This window comes from Oncorhynchus mykiss, chromosome 7 (genome assembly GCF_057628025.1).
Source record: "Oncorhynchus mykiss isolate SJ-2025 chromosome 7, ASM5762802v1, whole genome shotgun sequence".
NCBI classification, from domain to species: Eukaryota; Metazoa; Chordata; class Actinopteri; order Salmoniformes; family Salmonidae; genus Oncorhynchus; species Oncorhynchus mykiss.
Window position 1 is genome coordinate 67,953,253 of NC_143028.1, and position 18,778 is coordinate 67,972,030.

At 40.8% G+C, this 18,778-nt stretch overlaps 2 protein-coding genes across 3 annotated transcripts; both read right to left on the bottom strand.

Moving 5' to 3' along the window:
- Positions 1-461: 461 nt before the first annotated feature.
- Positions 462-2,043, bottom strand: LOC110528467 (dopamine receptor D5). Its single transcript, XM_021610558.3, has one exon. The coding sequence runs from the start codon at positions 1,959-1,961 to the stop codon at positions 582-584; it is 1,380 nt and encodes a 459-aa protein (XP_021466233.2). The 5' UTR covers positions 1,962-2,043; the 3' UTR covers positions 462-581.
- A 3,306-nt stretch (positions 2,044-5,349) lies between these two features.
- LOC110528466 (proton channel OTOP1) lies at positions 5,350-13,025 on the bottom strand. 2 transcript variants are annotated; one of them, XM_090241837.1, is made up of 6 exons: positions 12,566-13,025; positions 10,484-10,620; positions 9,623-9,681; positions 9,246-9,376; positions 7,351-8,261; positions 5,350-7,085 (listed from the first exon to the last, which is right to left on the bottom strand). In XM_090241837.1, the coding sequence occupies exons 2-6, from the start codon at positions 10,583-10,585 to the stop codon at positions 6,915-6,917; spliced, it is 1,374 nt and encodes a 457-aa protein (XP_090097963.1). In that variant the 5' UTR covers positions 10,586-10,620; positions 12,566-13,025; the 3' UTR covers positions 5,350-6,914. The 2 variants fall into 2 exon arrangements, with proteins under 2 accessions (XP_090097963.1, XP_021466232.3); XM_021610557.3 differs by lacking the exon at positions 12,566-13,025 and adding an exon at positions 10,881-11,955.
- Between the last annotated feature and the right edge of the window lie 5,753 nt (positions 13,026-18,778).

The window sequence follows — 18,778 nt, forward strand, 5'->3', positions numbered from 1 at the left end:
CACTTTAAATATTTTGGCCTCGTTTAAATTAAACATATTACAATCCTGTAACATTTCCCTTGTTTCAAAACTATATTGCACTCTTTCCCAGAATAAATAAGGCGTTTTAAACAACTGCATGTGATGAACGTGCGTGGTTACACTGCCTTGTAAGGCTTTGCTCCTTTTCCATAGTCTGTAAAAGTCCGGCACGCTGTCATTGAGCGTGAAAATGATAAGCAGTATAATATCTGAACTCAATAATGGGTACCTCACCGCAAATAGAACCCACTTGGTCAATAAGAGCAACTGGTTGCATTACATCTGCTGCTCCGAATACATAGAACTTAGAAGCCATAACCTTAGTATAAATTAATAAACATAGACTTTTCTTATGTAATAAGACACCAATTTACGTCACTTTTCAGCATGGGACAACAACACAACATCTCAAATATCTGATTGAAGCAATACATCATTTTACGCACGAGGTGTTACAAGTGTATTCAATGTAAACCATTGGAGGTGAATGGTGTCATCCTGTTGAGGTGTATTCAATGTAAACCATTGGAGGTGAATGGTGTCATCCTGTCGAGGTGTATTCAATGTAAACCATTAGGGGTGAATGGTGTCATCCTGTCGAGGCTAATATCTGCCTCACAGTCTTCCAAGTCACAAACAGAGTCGGTGGCATTTTCATTGTTGTGAGATAACTGTGATATCCTGTCAAACGTGTCCTCGTGCTCAATGCATTCCACTACGTTGGGGATCATATTGACGTAGGCATTCACGATTTCTTTGTGGACAAGGGTGTCCTGGTTGTAAGAGACCAGCTCGTTGCTAATGTTTACAGTTTCAACGGGTGTTCTGGAGCAGAAATTACGACAACCCAGCAGACTGGCAAATGCTTTTCTGAACTCTGCGTTAAAAGCGTAAATAATAGGATTCATGGATGAATTAGTCCAGCCGAACCAAACAAAAACGTCAAAAGTTGTCTCGCTCACGCAAGGGAGACCTGCGTCTTTGTCAGTCGGTGGTTTATCACAAAATGGAACTATGCAGTTCAAAATAAAGAAAGGTAACCAACAACACACAAAGACGCCCATAATGATCGATAACGTTTTTAAAACTTTGGTTTCCCTTTTAATAGATGTTTTCAAGGTATTGTGGTGTTGGCACTCGAGTCTGTTGTTGGCCCTGCAACTTGTCGCGTGCTCCGCCGCGCGCTCTAGGGAAGCTATCCTCCTGATTTGGATCTGAGCAATCCGATATATTCTCGTGTATGTCACAATCATAATTGCTACGGGTATGTAGAAACTTATTAAAGATGAAGATATGGCGTATTCTCTGTTGAGGCTAGAGTCACAGTTTTCTTCTACTTCACCCAAGGAGGCGTTATGGACTCCAACTGTTTCGTCTTCGCTGGCTTTGTGCCAGTTCAGTTGGACTGGTATGAATGAAATAAGTACAGACAACGTCCACGTGACGCTTATCATAACGAAGGCAACTCGTTGGGTCATTTTTCTCTCGTACCGGAACGGACTTGATATGGCCCAATATCTATCCACGCTGATAATGCAGAGGTTGAGGATGGACGCAGTTGAGCACATGATATCAAAAGCCACCCAGTAATTACAAAAAGTACCAAAGGGCCAATACCCCGCCACCTCGGCCACAGCTTTCCATGGCATCACCAGAACTGCAACGAATAAATCCGACACAGCCAAAGAAACGATGAAAATGTTGGTCACTTTACTTCGTAAGTGCCGAATTCGGAGTACGGCGGAGCACACCATAATGTTTCCCAGTAGTGTCCACAGGATGAGCAGGGAGAGCAAACAGCCCGTCACTGTCTTGATGACCAATTCCTTTCCACCGTTGGATGTTGCCTCCGATTCGGTCGAGTTCCACATAATCTCCCCAAGAGGTAACGGGACGGAGTGGCTCTCGTGCACTGAGAGGTATTTCGCGGGGTTCTCCATGTGTCCTCCTCTCAAGTGGAAAGCCAGTCCATGGCTTCATGCGCGTCAGGGGACACAGTAGTAATCAACTCACGGGGCTCTGTCGTCTCCTCAACTGCCATTCTATTTGAAATAATATACAAACGAAAGATTTGAGATTGCTTAGTGAATTTGCAACAAATGTGTTGCGTCCACGCTGAGCAGAACTGGGCGTTCGGTGCGCGAAATCGCCAAAATTGAAGCGCGTCGCTCATTGGCGACGGGATGTTATTACCTCTCGTGTCGTCTGACCTCCCTGGCCAAAGTAAGGCAGCCGCACTGAAATTGTTGGTCGGAGATATTTTGAGTTCGTGAGTGTTTTGAGAAGGGAGGGAGTCCCCTGAGCCAACGTGCACACACGCACTTGTACCCACACACATACATCGGTTGTGGAAACACGCACTTGCACCCCCATCACAGTGATGTGAAAAAAAATGACTGTGTTAAATTACAAACTATAACCTCATTCAAGGATGGAGGATCTATTTGTCTTGGTAGAAAGCTAACAATGAGCATTCTATTTGATTTATAGTTTGCACCCTCATAGCCTACTCCAGTTGTGGACTTCTATTCTATATAAAAAAAACAGTCACAGGTCCTTCAAAAGCAACAATTTAATTAGCAAACATTAAGCCTGATTGCAATTTTTTTATTAATGTTTTATATAATCTACACTTTTCTATAAACAGTGAACAAATTATAGAGCATTTTATTGCTGTGGGGAAATGAATCACTACTGCATATCAAGTGGTGCTGTCCGTGGTGCTGATATTGCGCTCGGAACAACTCTCCCTCAGGAATGCGAATTTTATGCACGACACTATGTTTGAGAATGAAGTCTTCTTTTGTGGCTGAAATTATATTAGACTTTTTCTGTGTTAAAATAAACATTGCACGTGAGGAGGTTCTGCATTTATAAAGGTCATCACTAGCCTACGTTGTGAGCAATTGAGCAAGCGCTCAAATTATGCACGCGTTTGGAATGAGCGTGGAATGTTTTCAGTTTAATTTCAATTTCACGTTTCTGCAGAATGCAGCAGGTAGGCCAGACTAACATCCTAGGTGAGTCACTCTCACAATCTTTACGTATAAGTATAGGCACAATAACAAAATTCGCTTTAACATCTGCATGTGCAGTATATCCTCTTGGCAGTTTCCGGCATTTAAACGTCACATTTATTTTTAGATGCGTCGACAACATGCCTGTCAAATCGTTTTGACGCGCCATCAAAATAATATCTGTGTCCTGCCAAATTCAATCGAGTACAATCTAGGCTATGTTATGTTATGTTAAATTCTGGCATTATTTACTGATTTTATTCATGAAATATCGTGTCTATGGTCATCTTTCTTTTTGACTGACTAGCACCTTCCCTGAATAGTGAGTAAGCGTTTATATAGCCTATATATACAAATGTATTTGTTAGACCCTATCCCCTACCTGTAGGCATATAAAGTCATCAGTGACAAAGATTTATACAAATTGTAAATTAAAATGTCTACTATTTATAATAGGCTAGCACATGCGAATAGTCTAATATATAGCATATGCGAATAGTCTAATATAAAGCATGAAATACATTCAGATAATAGCCTGCATTTGAAATTGATAGACTTCATAATTCCGATAATTAATAGGCTATATGCATATCATTTGTCAAATATTTAGGGAATATAGTCACATATGGTTTGGAATCATTTGGGAATTCCATTTCAACAAAAGATGGGACTAGGCTAAATGAAAAAAATGCGTAAAGTTGACTTTGGCTGACCTTTATTGAAGAGTTGAATATAGCAAGCTCTGAATTGGGCAACAACCTTTGTCTCATTCTGATGGGGGTTTTATGCACTAACGCATAGCCTGCTAGAAAGGCAACATTTGTCGCCACCAGGTGGCCATTGTGGCGAGTTAATGCATCAAGACGGTATTTCAGCAACTACAATTAAGGAATGGTAAGTAAATTCAGATAATTAGCAGGATAAACTGAGACTAGGGGTGAGAGCTGTATATTGTCTGACATATATTCTAGACAAATTGATTCTTCTTGTCAAAAATATGATTTCAACTCTAGGCACGTGTGGTGAAAGAAGATCATTTGAACTGATATAGGCGTACTCCGATTTAAATCAACATTTTTACTAGGCCACTCAGGAACATTCAATGTCATCTTGGTAAGCAACTCCATTGTATTTGGCCTTATATTTTATATTATTGTATTAGTGAAAGGTGAATTTATCTCCCAGTGTCTGGTGGAAAGCAGACTGAACCATGTTTTCCTCTAGGATTTTGCCTGTGCTTAGCTCCATTGCATTTATTGTTTATCCTGAAAAACTCCCCAGTGCTTACCGATTGCAAGCATACCCATAACATGATGCAACCACCACTATGCTTGTAAATATGGAAGAGCAGTACTCAGTAATGTGTTGTATTGGATTTGCCCCAAACTAATTCAGGACAAAATGTGAATTGATTTGCCACATTTGTTTTCCAGTATTACTTTATTGCCTTGTTGCAAACAGGATGCATGTTTAGGAATATTTTTACTCTTTATAGGCTTCCTTCTTTTCACTCTGTCAATTAGGTTAGTATTGTGGAGCAACTACAATCTGTTTTGATTTATCCTCAGTTGTTTCCTACCAGTCATTAAACTCTGTAACTGTTTTAAAGTCAACATTGGCCTCATGGTGAAATCCTTCCTCCCCGGCTACTGAGTTAGGAAGGACTCCTGTATCTTTGTAGTGACTGGGTGTATTGAATCACCATCCAAAGTGTAATTGATAACTTCACCATGCTCAAAGGGATATTCAATATCTGCTTTTTTATTTTTTACCCTTATACCAATAGGTGCCCTTCTTTGCGAGGCATTGGAAAACCTCCCTGGTCTTTGTGGTTGAACTTGTGTTTGAAATTCACTGCTCAAATGAGGGACCTTACAGATGATTGTATGTGTGGGGTACAGAGACAAGGTAGTCATTCAAAAATAAGGTTAAACACTATTAAACACCATGCAACTTGTGAAGCACATTTTTACTCCTTACCTTATTGAGACTTGCCATAACATAGGGGTTGAATACTTATTGACTCAAGATTTTCATTTTTTATTAATTAGTTAAAATGTCAACAAACATAATTCCACTTGACATTGTTTTAAACTCAGGCTGTAACACAACAAAATGTGCAAAAAGTCAAGATGTGTGAATACTTTGAAGGCACTGTATAATTATGTTCTGACCCCCTGACCATCCGCTTAAGAAAATAAATTGTGCCGGGCTGAATAAACCATGATTGACCCCTGACCTACAGTATGAATTTAAGTTAACTTAAAATATTTGTAATAATTTCACAATCATTTTTATCACAGAGGCTATGTAGGCTACAGTAGCTTTAATCTAGTACATTCAGATATGTCCACAGAGGATGTAGTATTGCTGCAGGTTTATCAATAAGCATTGACCAAAGATTGGCACATACATCTGAGAACAGTGTACAGTAGTTACCACCAATGTAGAACTCTGTTTTTTGATATTCCACCACAGCCTCAATATGTTGTTCTACATTTAACTATGCAGTAGCGCTACATTTAAGTAATTCCTCACAAAATCAATCAACAACTTCACAGGATATGATTATTTTCAATGCTCACTTTTCAAAACGACATCAATCAAGATAAATGGTTCAGTTTCAGAATTGTTTCAGTTTGAACAAACATATTTGCTTTTTGGAAAATGAATGCCAGTCAATGCTGTATATACTGTACATCTGTGCAAATATTGTATTGTTTCCCTTTTCAATAACATAACAACAGGCCCATCCTTCAGCTGTCTACCAAAAAAGTGGTGTCTGCTTTGTGTGAACGCAGAAAATAGGCTGGTTCCACCAGGCTAAGCTTAATATGGGTCCAGGGGAAGGATCAGTGTGGATTGGGGGAAGCTCCACATACACCACGCTGTTTGGTTTTTTACACAAATATTGTTCCATAATTAAAATATTTAAATATATTTTATAAAACCACATCTGTATTGTTTAGGTACAGTAGTATAACATCTAAAGGGAAATTATTGCCAACAGTCCAATGAACGTTGGCGAGAGATTGTGAGAACTACAGTCCAATACTACACAGAAGAGCATTCAAAGTCTAGTGCTGGCTTACTGTGTACTACAGTACATGTAGGACTCTAGACAGTCACCAGCCAAGTAGTTCAAGTGTCTGACACAGCAGTGTTTTGAGTTTCCTGTGTTTTCTTCTGACCAATAAGAACATCCTAAAAATGGCAGAACAAAAAAAAATGTTTATGGCTTTTCAAATCATAGTACAGTTCTGCTGTGAACACGGTGGTTGATTTGATATGAATGTGGTATGGCACTTTGCTTGGTATAATCATGTTATGCCCTCATAACGCATTCCCATATAGCCTGGCTTACATCTGTTCTAGATCAAAACATTTAACTATTTACATATGCGTCGAATAACACTTGACTTCAACGACACTTGGATGAAAATCAAAAGACAAACCCAAACACTTACGATAGACCTAAATCTAAATGTCATTTTATCTTTTTAGTGCAGTAACAACACAACAAAGTGATATTAGACCTGGGTATAAATATGATTTGAAATCTTTCGAATACTTTGCACGTTTAGGGCTAATCCATTGGTTACATTGTGCCTGGCCAGCTCAATCATGTAAAACTAAAGTATTTGAAAGATTCCGAAATACTATTTGAACCCAAGGTCTCATATCAATGTCATTTGTTGTTTAGACCAGGTGCTATAAAATGCTTCTGAAGATGCATCACTACAAGGGACATCTTTTAAGCCCCCTAAAGTGACAAATGTGTTTCCATGCTTGTTTGGAAGTCAAAGTACATGACAAGATGGCCTCCTGAATGTTCTTGTGCATGTTGCCTTGTCTCATTGGTCCCTCTTCGTCTTGTCACACTCTCCGGAACACTTCGAAAAGGCAGGCCACAGAGTGCATGCGGTAGAAGAGGGTAATCGGCATGGCGAAATTGAGAACTGTGGTCCATGTGGTGAAGCCAAACGTCTCCTCCTCTAGGCCGTTGTCATACTGGGGTCTACAGCCAAAGGCAGGAAGGATCCAGAGCTGCAGTAACGAGACACCAATAAGGTTAAACTTAACTTGGTATTGTATTTTTGTGTGGTAAATGCATGCTGTATTTCATAAACTTCCCAACTGGGACATTGAATAAAAGGTAGATAGTAAAAGTAGCTAGAAGGGTAAGAAATGGGGGAGAATCATACAGTATGTGTGCTTGAGAGCTAGCTATATCCTATGACAATAACACCACTGCTGACTATTATCAATAAATAAATCATAATAAATAATAAGTAAAGAACAGCAAGCTTACTGAGATGTTGCACATGAAAAGGAAGACAGCGATGTTCTTTAGGATCTGACTCTTCTTGCTCGGGGTCACCGCCACGTTGTTCTCCACCTGACGGGGCACTTCCAAATGTTTCTGTGGGCACCCATTCACCTGTCCACTCTCCTTCTGCACATTCTCCAGCGTGACGCAGCCGTTGTCCGGATTCTCGTACGCCTGGTTGATGATTCCGTTGTAGGGTGGAGACAAGGAGGAGGTCACGGAGAATATCTCTGGTGCAGGCCCCGCCACCTCAGCGTCCTCCCTCTCACCGTCCTCCCGCTGGCGGTAGAGGGACTCAATGATGAACAGGTTCTGGATGTACTTTTCCAGGATGCTGAGCAGCGAGTACATCAGGTTGGTCCAGCGGTAGCTCGGGCTGCTGCGTGAGGCTGACACGGCCACCACGCTGCACCAGGAAACGAGCCAGGAACCCACCGACGAACCAAACAGGAGCTCTGTGTCCAGCTTCCGCGAGGGGTTCTTGGTGGTGTCCATGGGCATGGGGTCGGCACGGTAGATGAGCAGACCCGTGACCCCGGCCGAGCACATGACCACCAGCATGACGATGCCGTAGTAGTAGAAAATTGCAATGGTTGACTCCCGGATGTCCAGCGACTCTTTCACGTGGATGATGTAGACCACCAGTACGCCGATGGTGCTGGCCAGAGCGGCGAGACCCAGGATGGGGCCGACTACCAGTCCCTGGGTCTTGGTAGCCAGCCTTTTCCGGTTGTGCTCGAGGTCAATGGTGCGCCCTATGTTCTTCCACATGACAAAGAGCATTACCGAGACAAAGATGTGGTACTCGATGTTGAAGGGATAAAGGTAGTAGAGGCCGTTGACGAACATGGAGCAGGCACTGATAGTGCAATTACAATGAGGTTCCATAGCCACTGAAAGTCACATTAAAAAAACAAAATATTGTGTCAATTTCAAGCCCAGTGCATTCCCACTTCTGCCACCATATGTAACTTTATGTACTTTACAAAACAGTGACCTCCAATTTGTGTATACAAGTATAATACACAGAGGTTAGAAACTCTCAAGTTATTCAAATATTTATGGCAATAAGGTTTATTTCAATGTTTTTTGCATGAGGCCAGTTGTTTTCTTTGGGTCTTATGTAACAGAATTAAACAATCCTTTGCCATCAGTCTAAAGCAACAAGGGTGGTAGGAAGGGAATTTAGAGTCTAGTTATTTACCAAATGAACTGACCTTGTGCTGTTTGGGCCTCACAGCTCAATGTCCTAGTCATTTCAGCTATGGAAATCTTCATGTAGCAGTGGGTGGTGTGATCAATATCACCACAAACTGCTCTTCACACGTGTGCTGAGAATATCAGATTGGTGGATCAAGTGTATCAACCAACTTTCTCAACACCAATATACACAATTCAGCACATTGGACTAAAATTACTTTCCGTTTCCTCAAAATAATGCTTTCCATGTACTTGTTGAAGCCCTACCATTTCCTAGTGCTGCCCTCTAAAGACAGCTTCTTAACTCAACCCTGTACCTCTACCTACTGTACTCACTACCCCCACTCCTCCCAAAAAGGTACCACTACGGTGGTTCTCCTCCATAGAGGCTTAAGATGTTTCAGTCACTGTAATTCCAACGCCCTTGGGAGCAGCCTGGCCTGGGACAATGGCGTCTGAGGTAACGCAAGCTGGGGGCGGGTGTTCGGGGCCAGTAACCGTGCGTGTGTCGTGAAACCTAAAAGAGTAGACGTTCAACACAAAAAAGACCTGCTGGACTGCCTAATCCATCCCCTCCCCTTCAACCCCCCTTCACCTGTCTTTCATCCAATTAAGTGAGCTTCTCAAGTGAACTATTGTCCTTTTTTCAAGCAGCCACTCGACCCTGGTCCCCTTACCCATGGTGAGGTTTTCAAAGCCCAGGGCAGTCAGCCTTGTGTTGTGGTGGTTTAGCAAGTGATTGGCCTCAGACATCACACCGCTGCACCACAGCAGCAGGTTAGTGAAGACTGCATGGATGACGCCAAACCTGACGGGAAACATCCATGAATCAAAATAGAAATTGATTGTCACAATAGTCGTTGCTGGGTAGATAAATTATAGGCTGTAGATTCAACTTTGTGAGTACAATAGTTATAACAGGATAAATAAACTCATCAACTGTTTTATTAAACTGAAAAATGTACATGAGGATAACCTAAACATACCATAGGCCTGAGAGGCTCGCATGGCTTGTGACAATCTCAAAATACAGATTTATTATATTTCACAATACCTTTCAAAGGTCTCAAAGGACTTGATGACGTCTTTGATGTGAAACCAAAGGAAATGCACCTAAAACAAAACTCAAATTAACATTTGTACCAAACTAGCACTGACAAGACACTCACTATATCAGTCTAAAAAACATTTCTGGTGAAGGCTTTCATTTGGACTGTGAAAATGAATCACCAGAATGTGAGAACATATCAAATGACCTCTCAACTGAAGGATTACCTCCGCCTGCACTACGTTTTACTCCAATAACATGGATAATGACAGGATTTTTTTGTACAGACAACTCTTTTTCTTGCCTGAGAAACAAAGTGTACATTATTCCACTTCAAGATAAAGATCTATACATTACCTGCTTAAGTGGTATTTAGATACCTTTACTGGAAAAACATTTTGAACAGAGCTGCCAGCTTACCTATAATGTTAACACTTTACATATTTAAGCAAATGTATAAAAGGGGGTTATACATGGTAAATAAGTTGTTAGTTATTACTTTATAAATCTAAAATAAATAGTTACACATAGTACATTATAATTGAACGCTCTAATAATACATTTGTTTAAACTGTGTGCTTGTCATTTAGCTGCTTGCCAAATTCTGAGGTTATGGCTGCACTGTCAATAATAACAGTAATATCAATAACAGTACATTCATATATAATAAGCACATTATTAAGCAAGCCCAAAAATAGCACATGTTTTACTTATGTGTTATAACTGTTTATTACAGATTTATAAACCATCTATTTATGGAATAATCCGTTTAGAAATTACAAACCACTTTATAAATCCTTGTAAGTATAGGCCATACCATAATGAAAAGCGTTATCAAATCAACATAGAATGGGGGTTGTATCTTACCTGTGCTATTGTGTGAGTTGCGTGGATGATGGGGTATACCACTAGAACAGCCGACAGGCATGATCGATAGCCCACAAAATATCCAATATTGAAGGCATCCATGATCAACGAGAGGAGTGCAAGAAGAGTTAAACCCCCTATAATCAATGAAACGTTCGTTGTTAAGAGGCTGCATTGAAACGAAAAAGTATGCAAAAATATCCTTTAATTGCTTTTGATGTCAATTCAATGTTTGCTTGTTTCTCCGCCAAAGTTTTATAAATCAAAAACAAATCTATTTGGAAAAGTTCCATCAGCTACTTGAGAAGCATTTAACTATATTGAAAATCCAGCCTCGAGATTTACGTTCACAATACCATTTTATATACTGGAAACCTAATCTTCCAAATATCTGTACCTTTTATCCAAGAGGTAGTAGCATGCACATCCTTTTCTGCCTGTAAATTACTCTGCATGCCTCTCCTCACGATGTACCACATCATCCATAGCAGCTGGACGATTATGAGGGTCGTGATAAACGACAGCAGGTGCTCTTCCTTCACGGATGCTCCATTGTTCCCAATAGCCAGCATCAAGGACACGCCGATCAAAAGTAAATTAGTCCCATACTGGCCGCTCAGAATCTCCGCATTCTTCTGCGGATAGTCCTCAGTCAAACTGACTTTCAACTTGGTGAATATTTCACTTTCTTGCTCTGAGCTGGAGGACAAGGTGGAGGAACTGTGACAGTCTACCTTATTTAAACACATACTATGAGGGCCACCGTGCTCAGCCATGGCGCCTAAATATGTAACATTCGAGTCCGAAAGGAAGAGCAATGTCAACACTGTGTGCTACAAGTACATTTGTGAAAGGCCAAGTGCTCAACCTGTAGCAATAAGGTGGGGACGCAATTGGATACGAACGTTGCCAACTGCAAGTTGATTCAGTCCAAAGACGGTCTCACTTGTTTCATGCTTTCATTCAGTGTCCAGCTTTACTAACATGGTGTGTTTGACCTATTATTGTAATCCTGGACCATTTAGATTAAATTACTTTATATCACCTTATATAACCGCTTGCTGGGTGAATTCAGAGGAATAGATTGAATTCCAGCCATCGGCGACGCACATCAGTGGTCCAGTTGAACCCGCCATACAGTTTAATTTTTTTGAGAAATTGGTGACCTAAAAGTGCCAATCATTCACATAATCTACTTCATCTATCTGGAAGTGTCTACATGCGACTTCTCGCTATCAGAATACTAAGATCGCATAGAAAAGACAAGTCTAGATGCACAAAAGTCCCCATTGTGTTCTGATTGTGATCAGATCTGGTTGACCACAGGACGTGAGTGGATAGTCTGCGTATTTCTCCCCAGTCTGGACGCAATCAGGCAACCGAAAGCGCATACAGTGCGCGATTTCATCAGGTCTCTGCCCACAAGTCTCCAGAAAACGTGTGCTATGGGAGCGAGAGGCACCTTCCCTTTTATTATGGGACACTCTTTTCACAGTATTTTGCCTGGTGGGAGGTACTATGTCAATGTGGGCGTGGGTTTCAAAGTGCGACACACGTCCACGTTCAACACATAACCCTCCTCCAGTAGTATGATTACAAATCGTTTTAGCTAACATTACACTCCTTGCCACTCCTGTCATTTGCCAAAAAGTTTGTCCTGGTCATTTACCGTGTCTTTGGCAAATGACATGGTGTACAACGAGTGGAATAAAATTGCTGAACAGGAGACTGCAACCAGGTTTCTCTGCATGTGCCCACAAAGCACATTGCATGTTACATGACCAACAGCAAGGTCAAGCAAGTTAATGTTTTGGACTACAAAAAACGAATGATTTAGAATCACAGAGTTTCCACAAGTCTCAAAGAAATCAGGAGCTGACTCCAAAAATCCAGCACCATTTCAATTTCAATATTTCGACATCATAAAATCACCTATTCTTAGTCTAATACAGTGACATCTAAAAGATACCAAAAACAATTTAGTCCAGTCGATGTAAGATAAATATGTGGCTGTTCATAGTTCTGATTTCTGTTTATGTGCTTGCTGTAGGTTCATGCAAGTAGAAAAACATGTTGACTCACCCTACTTGTAGAGAAACTTCAATGCCATCCTCCTCTCTCTCATGTTGATGAAACGGTCTATGACTCTGTCACAATATACACCCTTTTATGTTTTGTTGTCCTAGGCTACCTGGCTAAAATGCATGCTCGCTAGCCTAACTTCCTTTCATGGGCAACTTTAGCTACTTAACATTAGCCTTCTAGATCTAGCTACATATTGAACTACCATCCTCTCAGGCCAGTGGCACAATGTATGAATTTATGATTGGATCAGAATCGCCATTATAATCATTGGCCAGTACTGAGAATAAAGTAAAACCACAAGTCCAAATCGCTATCTTCATCCATGGCTAATTTAGGAAAAGGCCATTTTTAGCAAGCTAGCTTACCACCGGAGGACAACAACACAACGATATGCAACAATTCAAGTTGTTTTTGTCAATTGTGTATTGCTCTCTTGTTATATGAATAGACGGAAGCTAAATACAAACTGGCTTCTGTTGACACATTTTTTTGGTGAGTCAGGACCATTCACAGTTGACCTCATTAAGTTTAGCTCTACGCTGGTTGGCTATTATTTTCTTCATTTTTTTTTTAATCAAGGGAGGCCAAATTCTTGCTGTCTTCCCTTGCATTCACTTCTATGGGCAGCAAAAAGGTCATACTTTTTGACCAGAGAGCATCAGATAGATGGCCTACACATACAGAGAAAAGAGAGGCGCCGTTTCGCTCACTCGGCTGCTTTCTCGGGTGAGACATTCAGCTTCTTGTGAATTGAAGGAAAATGATAAAACACAGAAAGGTAAATGGAAAAAACAAAGCCAGAAGAGGACTGGCCACCCCTCAGAGCCAGGTTCCTCTCCTCTCCATTCTCCTTCAGATCTGAAATTGGATTGTTAAACTTGCCAGCCAACCAGAAAAAGCAAGGCGAAGCAATTCAGGCATTCTTGAAAGTCAGGACAATCCTTGTCCTGCAGAAACATTATTTTTTATAGTTGAAAATGTTTTATGTTGCAAGCGGTAGGCATTTAGAAATAAATATGAAATTGGGTTTTATAGTTACTCGTGACATCATGACATCATGTCACCACGTACATTCGGCAATCGACATTTATATAAAATAAACACCATTAACATATGTCACAATGAAGAAAGTTCGACAAAAGAAAAATCCACCCCTGTCGAACAGATAAAAATGTTGCCGAACTTTAAAAAAGTTATCCTATACATGTTTTAATTAAACATGTCACAATGATTTGTTTTTGACATTGCTTTTGTCGAATAAATATGGATCAATAAAAACAACTTTGTCCATAGTCAAATTATACACAAATATAATATGACATTTATCTAAACCGTATAGCTCCACATTGACATGATTGGGTGACGTTATGTGGGGAAGGAAGGTCCTGTATAAACAAAAGCTCACTTCCTTTACAACAGCTCTGCGCTGCTCCGTGAAGGCAAGGAGTATAAATGCCCTGACTTCTGGAGAGGCCATATCACCGTAAATGCTGCAAGTCAAATGCAGACGTTGGATTGACCATGTAGCATATTTTATGGACTCAGCACATATGGGTAACATCCATTACTGTACTTTCGACTAAAAGCCAATCAATGCTTGATCCGAAAATGTGTTCGGAGGCTTCATATGGAGGGTTTGATGCAATTGCGGAGCCTCTGGAGGCATGCAGAGGCCAAATTGAGCTCTGTACTATTTCGCAATGCGCCGCACAAATTTTTTAACAATTTAGAGTGCTCCGAAGAGCTCCTGCGCTATAGAAATTCAACAGTCAACTGACTGGGACTTCAAATAGTCCTATGGCACGTCAAGGGAACTGTAACGTACTGTTCAGATGGGTTAGATGATAACTGAAGTCTGGACACTGACTATAGGCCTATATCATTTCACATAGCCTTAATAATAACTCCTGCAGAATTAAGCATTTCTTGCACTGCTCTGTTAGCATTTCACCAAATCTTTCCCAAACATTACATCTCTATTCTTTTTATTTTCAACTATCTATTTAGCAGCTTTTCTTTTGTTGAAGTAACCCTGACATTAGCTGTAGTTAAAAAGGAAATGGATCTCCATTGCCATTCCCAATCCCATGGAAATGTCCTCCGGCTCTTCAGTTAGTAGCTCCTGTCCATCCAGAAGAGTTGGACGTGGTTCTCATTCCAAAGGGATTCCCCTCTATCCTCATGGTATGGTAGGTGATGGAATTAAAAATATATATAATAAAGGTTACTGAAGTCATATTTCAAACCGTAAGTTAACAACTGAGCACACCTCTATAACGACTAACGTTGTACTGTCTGTGACATTCAGACCACTTGGATTATCTTTGAGGTGGTGAAGGGGGAAAATGGCTGCAGTGACTTTGAGAACTTCAATTAAAGGTTATGAAATAAAAAGGCTGGATTAGAATCAATAGAATTAAAACATCTGCATGCTGTAAAGGGTACATGACAAATGTAATGACGGAATATTAGGACCGATGTCAGACGAGCAGACTTAGTCAATTACATAACTAGAGATGGTCTTGTTATGCTGCTGAAAATGTGATGGTTTAACAATGTGAGAAGAATATATCCAAGCCAGCACATCATGATCTGGGTAGGCACAATGGTGTAAAAAGGTTACTAGTGTGTGAATTAATGTGAGTAGGAAAATGTAACAATTCTTACATATCCCTTCCCTGTCTGGTCTCTCAACGAGGAGTACTTTTGAATGAGTGCAGTGCCCACATCCATGTATTGCCGGGTAGTGTGATACTTAAAGCAAAAGAGAAACATACAGGATTACTAACAATTATATTTGTAACACAAATTACATTGATTGATGGCGTTGATTATCATCAAGTAAAAGTTGAGTATGTGCTATCAGTTGCTGTGATTATGACAAGACAGTATGGAGAGATATAGAGGATGGAGGACAGAGATAGAAGAACACAATAATCACACTGTAAATACATTCATTGAGCATTCAGTTACAATTGGAAAAGAAAGAAATAACACAGAACACATTATAATCACACTGCGAATACATCCAAAGACTTTATATAGAGGCTAACCTGTTTGTAGATCCATATCTTTAAAATTGTCTTGCTTTGGTCTGAAATACTGAGGACAGAACAGGTCGCCCCAATACACCAGCCTGAAAAACATCAAAGACATATTTTTGTCACGTTTAAAATAACCTACATTGGGTGGTCTCCCCCCACCACCCACCCCACCCACTTATCGGGACCGTGAAAGACAGGGACTAAAGGGAGGAGGATGGAAAGAGATTGTGAGAGTGTATCATTGGGTCATCTGTGTGTGTGTTTTACCTGTTTGTGGAGGTTGAGTTTCTCACAGCACCCAAACTCTATGAAAGCAGGCCACCCCGACATACCAGCCTGAAATACATAAATTAGACAAATTCAACATGAGTAGTTGATATGAAATGTAACATCTAATAAAAAAAAATGTTTTGTCAAGTTTAACAACCTAGATTAGGTCATTTCTCTTTCTATCTGTCCCACTGGGCACATACAGTACGTCAATTCAATATCTATTCCACATTGGTTCAATGTAATTTAATTGAAATTCCGTGAAAACAATGTTGATTCAACTAGAGTGTGTGGGCTGAGTGTGTGTATTGTGTGTGTGTTTGTCATACCTGTTTGTGGAGGCTGAGTTTCTCACAGCACCCACACTCTCTTCAACTTAACTGGACAGGTGCATGATAAGACAGGGACTAAAGTCTTAAAGAGAGAGGGCTGGAAGGAGATGGCGAGAGACTTTATCATGAGTATAAATGAGGACATACTGTACATTTCTCAATATTGAATATAGCTAGCTAAAGTTACAATAACTTTAACTAGCTAGCATTAACTAAATCATACCAACAATTATCAGCTAACATTACAGGCTACGTAACTTGGCTAGCAGATGAAAAACGAAGACTACATTACATGATTTATATAAATAAACTCAGCAAAACAATAAATGTACCTTTTTCAGGACCCTATCTTTCAAAGATAATTCGTAAAAATCCAAATAACTTCACAGATCTTCATTGTAAAGGGTTTAAACACTGTTTCCCATGCTTGTTCCATGAAACATAAACAATTAATGAACATGCACCCGTGGAACGATCGTTAAGACACTAGCAGCTTACAGACGGTAGGCAATTAAGGTCACAGTTATGAAAATTTAGGACACTAAAGAGGCCTTTCTACTGACTCTGAAAAACAGTAAAAGGAGATGCTCATCTCCGTGAACTTGCCTTCGACATGCTGCAAGGAGGCACGAGGACTGCAGATGTGGCCAGGGAAATAAATTGCAAAGTCTGTACTGTGAGACGCCATAAGACAGTGCTACAGGGAGACAGGACGCACAGTTGATTGTCCTCACGGTGGCAGACCATGTGTAACAACACCTGCACAGGATCGGTACATCCGAACATCCCACCTGCGGGACTGGCTCAGGATGGCAACAAAAACTGCCTGAGTTACACCAGGAACGCACAATCCCTCCATCAGTGCTCAGACTGTCCGCAATAGGCTGAAAGGCTGGACTGAGGGCTTGTAGGCCTGTTGTAAGGCAGGTCCTCACCAGACATCACCGGCAACAACGTCGCCTATGGGCACAAACCCACCGTCGCTGGACCAGACAGGACTGGCAACAAGTGCTCTTCACTGACGAGTCGTGGTTTTGTCTCACCAGGGCTGATGGTCGGATTCGCGTTTATCGTCTAAGGAATGTGCGTTACACCGAGGCCTGTAGTCTGGAGCGGGATCGATTTGTAGGTGGATGGTCCGTCATGGTCTGGGGTGGTGTGTCACAGCATCATCGGACTGAGCTTGTTGTTATTGCAGGCAACCTCAACGCTGTGCGTTACAGGGAAGACATCCTCCTCCCTCATGTGGTACCCTTCCTGCAGGCTCATCCTGACATGACCCTCCAACATGACAATGCCACCAGCCATACGGCTCGTTCTGTGTGTGAATTCCTGCAAGGCAGGAATATCAGTGTTCCTCCCAGAAATGTCCGGAAACTTGCAGGTGCCTTGGTGGAAGAGCGGGGTGACATCTCACAGCAAGAACGGGCAAATCTGGTGTAGTCCATGAGGAGGAGATGTACTGCAGTACTTAATGCAGCTGGTGGCCACACCAGATACTGACTGTTACTTTTGATTTTGACCCTCCCCTTTGTTCGGGGACACATTTTTCCATTTCTGTTAGTCACATGTCTGTGGAACTTGTTCAGTTTATGTCTCAGTTGTTGAATCTTGTTACGTTCATATAAATATTTACACATGTTAAGTTTGCTGAAAATAAACGCAGTTGACAGTGAGAGGACGTTTCTTTTTTTGCTGAGTTTATACATCAACAACCAATTAGTAGACAATTAGTAGGTAATGCCTACTCACAATTGGTCAAAATCACAATGCACATAATTGGAAACACTGATCTTCCTCTATCTTTTTTAGTACAAAACATAGAAAGACACCATTTTCACATACAGTATGTTGATGTTGGGGTGGTGCTGGAGATGATGAATATGAAGTTGAAAAATGGTGAGGTTTCCCTTTAAAGGTTCCTTTTTTAACCTTATATTATCCTAAAGGATCCTCAAGGAACCTTTTATTTTTAGAGTGTACAGTTAGGCCCTAAAATGTAGGCTTATACACTAATGCCAGATAGCCAAAAATAATGAAAGCAAAACCTCAATGTAGCCTATAAATTGCACAATAATTATAAATGTATGGATTTTCAAACACACGCTGAAATCTATGACCACTGTGAACACCCACCGGGGAAAATGGCGTAAAAAGAGTGTGTCCTAAGGGTCATTTTTCATTATAACGTTGGGGGAAAGACATTCCTAGTGTGTGGGGAATGTGCTTGCTGCAGTAGCGGTGCATGAGTAAAATCACTGGGGAAGCCAAGCCAGGAAAAAAAGCCATATTACAACCTATGTGTTGTGATAATTGCATTGTTTGCTGTAACGAAGACACTCACAGGTGCAGAAGGTGAGTATTTATTGATAAAAAGACAAATAAACAAAATAGGAGACGCGTACTGAACGTGAAAACAAAACTAATACTGCCTGATGACTGAGGCTACTGAGGGCTAAATAAAGGGAAGGTAATCAAGGTGATGAAGTCCAGGTGTGCGTAATGATGGGGAGCAGGTGTGCGTAATAATGGTTTCCAGGGCCGGTGGTTAGTAGACCAGCGAC